The sequence below is a fragment of the Gracilinanus agilis genome, chromosome 3 (genome assembly GCF_016433145.1).
Source record: "Gracilinanus agilis isolate LMUSP501 chromosome 3, AgileGrace, whole genome shotgun sequence".
Lineage (NCBI taxonomy): Eukaryota > Metazoa > Chordata > Mammalia > Didelphimorphia > Didelphidae > Gracilinanus > Gracilinanus agilis.
This window is the reverse complement of record NC_058132.1, coordinates 164,393,322-164,404,033: the sequence shown is the minus strand read 5'-3', so window position 1 is coordinate 164,404,033 and position 10,712 is coordinate 164,393,322. Positions and strand designations below refer to the sequence as shown.

Here is a 10,712-nt window from a genome sequence, read left to right as displayed (position 1 = left end):
GAGAGAGAGAGAGAGAGAGAGAGAGAGAGAGAGAAAGAAAAACAAAGAGAAAGAAAGAAAGAAAAGCCAAAAGTGAAGTTGTTACTGCCTGGTGTGTCTGTCAGCCAACAACTATTTAGTGCTTACTATGTACTAAGCACTAGGGCTACAAGAAAAGACAAAAGCAACTCCTCCTGAAGCCTAGCACTTTGTAGGTGTTTAATAAATATGTACTGATTGACTCAGAAGAGCAAAGAGCTATTACCTTCCAGTGGTACCTGCCTCTCTTTTTTTCCCCCTGAAACTAGCTAGGTGACTTTTTGCTGCTTTTCATACAAATGAGGAGACTCGCCGTTCTTTGCCTCATTGACTATGACCTATTCCATCTCTGCTCACCTTTCTTCAGAGAAAGACCCCAGGACAAAAGGATGAGTTGATTAGTGGGGGATTAGTATGAAGGGACTATTTCCTAGAATCTGAATGGTACAGTGGAAAGCCAGTTTATCTTGGAACCAGGAGGCTTTTGAATCCCAAGTAATTGTATGAACCCTTGGCAAATGTGACCTCACCTCCCTGAGACTCCGTTTCTGCCCTTTGTAAAATGAGACTAATTGGAATACTTCCATCTTCTGGGTCTGGCTCTATATCCACTGGACCACCTAGCTGCCCCCAGAAACTATGTTAAGAAGGAACTTGAAGGGCAGCAACCTTTTGCTGGTGCCACATGCACCTCACCCTCAGTGAAGACAATCCTTACTCCATTCCCATCCAATCCTAGAAGAGGGCAAAAAAGGAATCAGCTAAGAGCTTAGCTGACTTCAGTGTGTGTGAGCTTGTTGGCCATCAGTCACTTGGGCTTCCTGAGACCCAGTCAGTGAAACGGAGATCATAAAATTTACACTACCTACCTCACAGGGTTATGAGCAAAGTGTTTTGTGAACTTTAAAACTCTCCAAAAATGTAATTCTAAACATTTGGTAAGTCTTTACTGTGTGCCAGACACTGTACTAAGCACTTGGGTTATGAAAAGGGGCAAAAGATAATCTCTGCCCTCAAGGAGCTCACAATCTAAGGGAAAATGTATGATTTTTATTTGTAACATGCAAAGCACTCAGGGAATGGAAGGCAGCATTACCACACCCAATGATGATAATATTATGGTACTATGGCCGGAAACTGGTGACAGTAGTTTCTTCCCTCCCATCAGGGGAGACCTTAGAGGTTTGAAGTCCTCTTTTCATAGAAGGTCCTGATGAAATCAATACAGTGCCACCTTCTACGGGTCCCTTTCCTGCTTCCACTGTGGTCAGGATCACCAGTCAATACCTCCACCTAAGCTAGACTCCTTCCCATTTGTTGATCCAGAACTTTTCTTTCTAAAGCCCCTGCAACAACTCCTGATCCCCTCCAGGAGAAGTTTTAGAAGCCTCCTTCCAAAACATTCCCTGCTTTGGTACTGTGCCTTTTTCACAGCTGTCACATGGAGTGCAGCCCACCCAAGATTAGCCCTCAGTGACCTTGTAACGAGCCAGAGGCCCAAAGCCAACAGCCAGCCCTGGAAGGTCAATAGGAAAGAACTCAGGCTAGCTGCACCCTGGCATCTCCTCTGGTAACCTCCAAAGTATGTGCAGGGCCTGACACCCCCTTTCGGTGTCTGCCTCTAATCACACGCTGCTATTTTCAGCTTTTCCCTGGACCAATCTCATTCTGTTCCTCTGCAAATTCAATGCATCTCATTACATTGAGCCCATTTAGGACAATGCCCTTCAGGTGTGTGCATCTCATTACAGCCTTTCTTTTTCAGACAAGTGTTTGATTTATTTTGCATCTCATTACACTCCTTTAAAATTATGTGCATCTCATTATGCTGGTCCACTGAGACAACTTATTTCAGGTGTCTGCATTACAGCCTGTACTATCAGGCAAGAATTGGATCTCATTACACCTAGACACTCAGGACAATTCCCTCCAGGTGGGCACCAGCTCCTCACACCCTTTCCTTTTTAGACCAGTGTTGTGGCTTCTTGCATCTCATTATACTCCTGGAAAATTTTGTGCATCTCATTACACCCCAAGCCTAATTTGGACAACTCCCTTTAGGTGTGCACATCTCATTTTCTCTTGTTATTTTTAAGCAAATCTGAATTTTTGCATCTCATTATAGCCCTTCCAAAATGATGTGCCTTTTATCCCAACCAGCCGTTTCAGACAATAATAGCATAAATAGCATTTATATAGTACTTTAAGGCTTTACAAAGTATTCTCCTTATAATAGTCCTATGAAGTAGATGATGGGAATATTATTACCCGCCATTTTGCAGATGAGTAAACAAGCTCAGAGAGTTTAAGTGACTTTGTCCAAGGTCACATGGTAAGTATTAAGGCCTAGATATGTTATGGAGTTTTAGATAAATTATCTCACTTAAAACCCTGTGAGGTAGGTATTATTACTCTTATTTTACAAAATGGAAGAAACCGAGGCTGAACCATTGAATTGAGCTGTCCAGGTTCTTACAGCTAATGAGAATCTGAGGTCAGATACAAACTCGGATTTTTTCTCAGTTGAGTCCTTAGGCAGGTGATTGATTTGCTCACACACAGCAAAAAAAAAAAGAGAGAGAGAATGGGAATTTGAACCCAGGTCCTTTGATTCTAAAGCCTATACTCTTTCCACTCTACCTCACTACTTTTTCCAGGTCCTCTGAAATCATCCAGTTATCTAACCCTTAAGTCTACTCTAGTTTTGTCCTCTGAGCAGAGACCAAGATGAAGCTAAACATCATGTTGTACTCAGTCTCAATGCTTGCCCTCATCCCACATTTGCTATCTGCTCACCTATTATAGAGCACCACTTCTCAGATATGAGTCCCTTTGCTTTTTGTCTCCAGAGGACTAGCACTGTTTCTAGTATAACAGTACCCTTCAGGGGTGTGCATGCAAGTCAACTCTATTTTTTTTTTAAACCCTTAACTTCTGTGTATTAGCTCCTTAGTGGAAGAGTGGTAAGGGTGGGCAATGGGGGTCAAGTGACTTGCCCAGGGTCACACAGCTGGGAAGTGTCTGAGGCCGGATTTGAACCTAGGACCTCCCTTTTCTAGGCCTGGCTCTCAATCCACTGAGCTACCCAGCTGCCCTCAAGTCAACTCTTTACTAAGCAGCACTGGCACCCATCAGTAAGTTGCTTTGGACAGTGGTCCATCGATTTCTCATATCCTGCTAAGACATCTTAGATGTCCTGCCTCCCTACTATTGCAGTTGGGAGGGAGGCTCAGCGAATCTATATTCCTGGACAAATTCTTTAATTTCCAACCTCTCCCATTCCCATTGAATTATAAGGAATGCTGGTGTTGCCTAAACACTCCTTCTAACTTGGCTCCTCAACCTCAGGTTAACTACAAAACAGTGAGTCTATATTTGATGGGTAGAGGGGTGAGGGGGAGCACTAACTTCAGATGAGCTAACTTCAGCTCATCACATAACTCTATGATGAGCTGAGGTTAGTCTTTGACTTCCTCTTCTCCCAGGTCCAGGAACTTCAGTTTTTTATGGACCTTCCTTATCAATGCCATCTTGTTCTCTTTAGTTTCGCTCCTTCCATACCATCTCACCCAAATCTGTTCTTAAGAAGGGATCTGGTCCTCAATTTGGAAAGAGAATTCTTTTTTGATTCCAAATCCCAGCTCTGCAGATCACTACTACCTGTGTATGACCTTGGACAAAGAGTTTAATCTCTCTGTACCTGTTTCCTCATCTGTAAAATGTGGCCATTGAACTAGGCAATTGCTGAGATCCCTTCTAGCTCTAAATCTGTGCTGGTTCATGCCAAAATGTGAATGACTGATAAGCCTCTGAGTATACCTATTCTCAAGGAGAGTCTCACTTTTAATAGGAATCAAAGCAATAAGTTATTTATAATAATTACATTGATCTAACTTCCTCCCAACAACTTTGTAAGGTAATAGTGCATTGTTAACATGTTCATTTTAAATACAAAACTAAAATTTAATGACTCATTCTAGATCATATGGATAATAAATGCCAGAATCAGAAATCTAATATAGATATCCAAAACAGTATAATGCTAAAGCATTTACTCTTCAATTGTATGATTTCAGACATTAACTAGTGATATAAGGAGAGATATTAAAGTTGGAAGTGGTATGCAAGGGGGAAATTCTTGAAATACCAAAAAAGTATCCATCTATAGGTATACCTAAGCCCAAGGTGAGACTTGTGTGAGATATCTCCAATAAGACTGGATCTCTGGTTGTAGATAAATGTAGATCAAATATCTCCCTAGAGCCTCACTAAACTGGCCCTGGTGGCCCCTAGTAAGGATGAGGGTCTGACTTAGTGGAACTGTGAAAAGATAGATGTTTCTTGTAGTATTCCTATTGTCTTCTCAACCTATGGGACTGCAAATATTGAATCCAAGGAAGCACTGAATAAGCAAACCATGAGATTCAGTCTCTTCTTGGCCCTCTACTCAGAGGACAAGACTAGAGCAAGCCTTAAAGAGTTACCACTTGGCAGGCACTTCCCTAGATGATTTCTGAGGTCCTGGGGAAAAAATGATATAATGGAAAAGAGCACAGTTTTAGAATCAAAGGACCTGAATTCAAATCCCAGCTTTTTTTCTTGTTATTTATGTGAATTTAGACATGTCACGCCACCTTTGGGGAGCCCAGTTTCTTTATCTGTAAAATGAAGGGATTAGACAAGATGATCTTAAAGGTCTCTTTCATTTGTTGTAAAGACAGCAATAGTCAGTCCTGTTTAGAATGGGGGACTTTTATAATATTTCTAAATTTCATAAAGTTTCCAAATAAATTAATTTGTTCAAATTAAAACTCCCATAATTTGGCCATTGCTGATTAGAGTTTTCATGAGAATGAAAATTTTGAGCATTTTGACCATATAAGCCAGAGGAGACCCAGAATTTGGTTTACATTGTTGGCTACCCATGATTCAATAATGCAGAACTCCTCTTCTCAGAGACTGTCCTAGAAAGGTTTTTAATCCTCTAATGTGCAAGAGTCCATCCTCAGGCTCTTCCCTGCATCTTATGAAAATAACACAAAAATTCTAAGTTAAGAATGTGGGAGAAAACAGAAGAGAAGGATCTCTTGCTTATTAGCCTATGAAATACCAGATTTCAAGGTATAGATAAGTTCAGATTTCCCTTAGACCTAGCCCTGGTTGGCCATTTAGAAACAAAGGGGGCCCCTCCTGTTGGAGAATGGGGTTCTTTGACTAAGTCCTTGCTTTCTATTTCAGAATCACTTCATGTTGTTGCTCCACAAGAAATAGGACCTCAAATTCCAGTGTGGTCAACAGTTTATATTTTAGGGAGATTTTCAGGCACACGAGACCTATAAAAAGGGGAAAAGAAGGAACAGAAAGCTACCAGGTGTGCACAAGTAGAAATGCACTTTTTTCTCCCAACACTTTTTACAGCAAGGTCCAGGAACCACTGACTTCCTTAAATAGATATAATTAGAGATGCATTTTTTGCCAGCATTTCCAACAGTAGAGCTACCATATAGCAAATATAATTTAGAGCCTAGGTCCATGTTAGTGAACCTATGGCACTCATGTTTCCCTCCCCCTTTCCACCATGCCTGAAGACATTCCTCACTTCACTCGCCCCTCTGTTCAGCAGTCCAATGGGGGCGCTTCCTCTCTCCCCTGTCTGGGGTAAGGCAGGGGGCTCACATGTGGTGGGAGGGTTGCAATTTGGACACTCAGTCTCTAAAAGGTTCTCTATCACTGGCTGAGGCTCTTCTTAGGCTAGGTCTGGAACTATTGCAGACTCTCTTAAATAGAAGCCAGATTTCTAATAGGTCTCAAATTATTTTCTAGTCAGTTTCATGTGGTATATAGAATTTGAGGGAAAAGAATCTTTACTGCCCAATGGAACATTAGAGATAGTCGAGTTCCAAGAAGTTGACATAGGCAAGAAATCTTACTGAGTAAGCACCTCAATGAACCTGGAGTCTGAGTCTAGTCATCCCACCTTCTGACACTAAATTGTTGGTAAATTTCTCAACCCAGAGATCTTGAGATTCTCCTAAAGAGTAGTTCTTCCCACTTAGGTCCATTTGACTGGAGTTTAATAAATGAAGAGGCTCAATTAGAATCAGCTAATGAGTAGTTGCCAGAAACAGAAGGAGATACACTTACAGAAAGAGTTTTACTAAGCTCTATTGTAATGTGTGGAAATTGAGGGGACCTTGGAAAATTCAAAGTTCACTCTCTTTTGCCACTTATTTAAAAAATCTATGACTGGGCAGCTGGGTAGCTCAGTGGATTGAGAGCCAGGCCTAGAGACAGGAGGTCCTAGGTTCAAATCCGGCCTCAGACACTTCCCAGCTGTGTGACCCTGGGCAAGTCACTTGACCCCCATTGCCTACCCTTACCAATCTTCCACCTATAAGTCAATACACAGAAGTTAAGGGTTTAAAATAAAAAAAAAAATCTATGACTGTGGAAATAAATCATTTAAAATATAATGCTTTATTGAGAGATGAGGGAGGGGCACTGTCTTAAGTCATGGACCCAAGATAGATGGCCCCAATGGGTTACAAAGAAAATGTGGGGCATTGCCTCAAATTATTGACCCAAGACAAATGCCCCCCAAATTCACAGAAAAATCCCTTACTTATAGGAGAATCCTGATGCAACCACGTCTCCCAGAAGGGATTATAACATTTTTACAATGGTTGGAGACAGAATGTTGAAGAGTTTTACATTGACTTTACAATGAACACATTCAAGCTAATTAATATCTTCAAGAAATTGGAGAATAGCTTCCCAATGGATATAGCCAAGCAGATCAATATTTTAAAGAAATGATCAGGAAGTTGGAGACAGATACAGAGGGGAGTAGTTCAGGACTGGCTTATCTAGGAGGGGCTGATGAGAGGATCAGTCAAGCCATTGGGCTGGACCTCCTGTTGGAAACTTCAATAATCCAAATACAAAGATACATTAGGAGAGTCTTCTAAAATAAGAAGGTACTCAAGATTAGTACTTCAGATTTGATCACTGGGTACTTCAGGATCTAAGACCATCAGCCTAGAACTCCCACCTAGGACAAATCCCAGACAGGCTCACTTAAAGCTATAAAGCTTTTGTAAGGAAATGGGGGTGGGGGGCACTAACTTTGAAATATTAATAATTATTAATAACTTGAGAATAACACACTGATTTCTCATGCCACACAGTAGGTAGCAAAAGAAGCTTCTCAGGAGTTTCCTCAACCACTTTTTCCTCTTGTGATAAGGAGAGAGAGGCTAAGAGAAGGTCTTAACCTTGGAGTAAGCTTGGCATCCCCCAGGTCTGGTTTGTTCAGGGAAAGGTGTTTTTCTGGGTAATTTGTATATACACATGTGCATGTATATATGTCACCCCCTTTAGAATATAAGTTCTTTGAGGTCAGGGACTGCTTTCAATTTTTCTTTGTCTCCCCAGGGCTTAACATAGACAGAGCCTGGCATTGTGGAACCCCTTAAAAAAAACTACCAGCTCTAAATCTATAATCCAGGGGGTTAGACATTTCCTTCCTTTTGCACTGCAAAGAATGCTGCCCCTGTGCTCTTATCCACAGATTGGCTGGCCTATATCTCTGGGTGGAAAGCTGGCCCTGGGACAGGGGAAAATTAAAGAGTTTCTGGCTTGCAAAGGATGTGGGAGAAGGGATGGGTTGGCCTTCTTGCCTGGGGCAACTGTATCTATGCATGGTCAGATTGTCCTTGGTGTATAGAACTTCTTTGGAAAAGTGTTTATCCTAAGGGAAAAAATTTCTAAGAACACATTTGTGTCTAAACTCCAGCTCTTTCTCTGTCAGATGACAAAGACAATGTAGGATTAGGATTTTTATAGTGGGATTTTCTGTGATAGTTGGTGAAAGCTGACCAGTTATCTTCTTCCTTGTCCCTTGTCCCCGATTCCTGTCTCCTCTGTTGCAGCAGAGTAGTCCAGAGGAGGTGGGGGGAATGGGAGACTTCTGGGGAGAAGTAATCATTGCAATAATTCACATCTTTAGAGTGTTCTTTACATTTTACACCAACACTATAAGGTCGATAACACATTTTATTGATAAGGAAACTGAAAGTCAGAGAAGTTAAGTGACTTGGCCATGGGCACACAAGTTTATAAGTGGCAGAAACAACATTAGAAGCTAGTTTTCAGATTCCACGCCCAGTATTCTTTACACTGACTGCATGGATGGAAGAGTACTTTCCCAGGAACCATCAGGCATCCTCACCTTGGAAAAGCTTTGAGCAGAGAGGCCAGTGTCTAGATTGGTGCAGCCAAACCCAAACTTTGGTCAGTGATTTATCCTGCTATAAAATGTTCTAAGTTTGAATCCCATCTCATTGTCCCCTTTCTTCATCTGATTACAGCCAGTTGCCTTTAGCTTTAAAGCTAGAGTCAGAGATGTGAAATGTAATCATCAGTGAGGTTGTTGGGTGACTTCGCAATGGTTTGAAGAAGTCACAATTTGGATTCTGGTTCTCAGGTACCAGGTGTGTGCTGGCCAGATCCTTAAAGCCCAGGATCCTGGATTGTTACATTCCCAGCAAGGTGGTTCTCTGTACAGAATGAGGAAGATAGAGATGAAAGAAGATAAGGATGGTGTGATGATTGAGATGGGTAAAGTAATGGGTCATCTATATTTTTATCTTCCTTGAAAATTTTTTATCTAATTATTTCCCTTCCATCCCATCTTTCTCTCTCTTTTTTCCAGTTAGATACAGTAATGGAGAAGAGTTCAAATGGGATTTGGTTTTGTTGGTTTGAATGGTTTTGGATCCTAAGGACTTGAAAAGTTACTCTCAGCCCAGAGAGAAGGAGGAAAAGGGAAAGTGGAACTTCTGGGAAAATTAGGTGGCTCGGTGGATAGAAAGCCAAGCCTAGAGAGGGGAGGTCCTAAATTCAAATCTGGCCTCAGACACTTACTAGCTGTGTGACCCAGGGCAAGTCACTTAACCCTGTTAGCCTCAGTTTCTTCATCTGTAGAAATGAGCTAGAGAAAGAAATAGCAAACTACTCCAGTATCTTTGTCAAGAAAACCCCAAATAGAGAATAACATAAGAGAGTGAGAGCTTGGTACAGTGTCAAAAGTTGGTTATTGTTATTATCATTATTATTAGCAACCAAAAGTTGGTTGTTATTATCATCATTATTAGCAGCAGCAACATCATTATTTCTTCTGTGCTTTAATATTCTCACCTGTAAAATTAGGTGGACTCAATGGCATCTAAGGTCCCTTCCAGCTCTAAATGTGTGATCCTGGAGGTCCTTTCATTTAGAGCTGGAAGAGACTCTACAGGTTACCTACTCTAGAACTCCATTTTACAGAAGAGAAAATGGTGACCCCAAGAGGAAAAATAATATGCCTTGCACAAGGTCACACAGGCAGTAGGTGGCAGAGCTGGGATTAGAACCATCATTTTCTGGCTCCAGATCCAGAAAACTTTCTATTGGGCCTCAATGATGCTGGCTTTTGTCAGTCAAAGGCTGGAAGAAGCCACAGGTAAGAGTACCATCTCCCCAGGCTAAAGTCTGGACCTTAGCTGGTCAAGACCAAGAAAAACTGAGGATGGCAGAGGTCAGACTTCAAAGGGTCCTGGGCCATCTACAGATCTTTAACTACTTTAACTATCAGTTGCATTTTGATGAAAGGCCCAGAACACAAATATCCCTGAATTCATTTGGGCAAAGGAAAAAAGAAATGGACGTTACTGAATGTTCTGTATGGAGAAGGACCAAGTTGTACTCACCTTTGTATCTCTGAAACCTAGCCCATGGTAAATGCTCAAGAATTGTTATTGACTTGAACATTTTTTCAAGAGTTCCTTTAAAATTCCCCAAACAAGGGGCATCTGGGTGACTCAATGGATTGAGAGCCAAGCCTAGAGTCAGGAGATCCTGGGTTCAAATTTGCCCTCAGATACTTCCTAGCTGTGTGACCCTGGGAAAGTCACTCAACCCCCACTGCCAAACTATTACCACTCTTCTGCCTTGGAACCCATACTTAGTATTGATTCTTAGCAGAAGGGAAGGGTTTAAATATATATGTAAATATACAAATGTAAACATACACACATACACACACATATGCCCTTTTTGTTGCCTTTCCTCAGTCTTAGCTACTCTTGAGCATTCTTATAGGACAGTGCCAAACTTTTACACACAGTGTCACCTTCCCTTCTCCCTAGTCCATTAATTGTTTGGGGAATTTTGTTTTATTTTTTTTTTTAATTATTTTAAACCCTTACCTTCCAGAATCCATTCTGTGAATCGGTCCTTGTTTGGCAAAGGAAAGAAGAAATGTAGACGGGATTTAATATTCTGTATGTATAGGAGGATTTCAGTGAATTGAGAGCCAAGGAAGTCTTGGGTTCAAATTTTACCTCAGCCGCTTCCTAGCTGTGTGACCCTGGGCAAGTCATTCAACCCCCACTGCCCACCCTTACTGCTCTTCTGCCTTGGTATTGGGTTCTGGAAAGTAAGGGTTTAAAAAATATATATTTTTGAATAAATAAAATTCCCCAAACAATTAATGGAATAGGGAGAAGGGAAGGGAAGCTCGCTGGGTGCGACAGTAAATAAAGGGCCGGACTGTAGCCCTAGATCTGCCCCTAACCTGATCCCGGGGCGTCTGTGATTCTAGGCTCATTCTCCTGAAGGGGGCGGGGGGGGGGGGTTGGGGTGGAGAATGAGGC

The 10,712-nt window shown here is 41.6% G+C and overlaps 1 protein-coding gene across 1 annotated transcript in view; it reads left to right on the top strand.

Moving 5' to 3' along the window:
• The window catches only part of PKNOX2 (PBX/knotted 1 homeobox 2), a 166,394-nt gene that overhangs the window by 155,118 nt on the left and 564 nt on the right, over window positions 1-10,712 (top strand). The window contains 2 exon segments of the mRNA XM_044668983.1: window positions 7,589-7,683; window positions 8,504-8,642. Coding sequence (XP_044524918.1) covers window positions 7,589-7,683; window positions 8,504-8,642 — 234 coding nt within the window.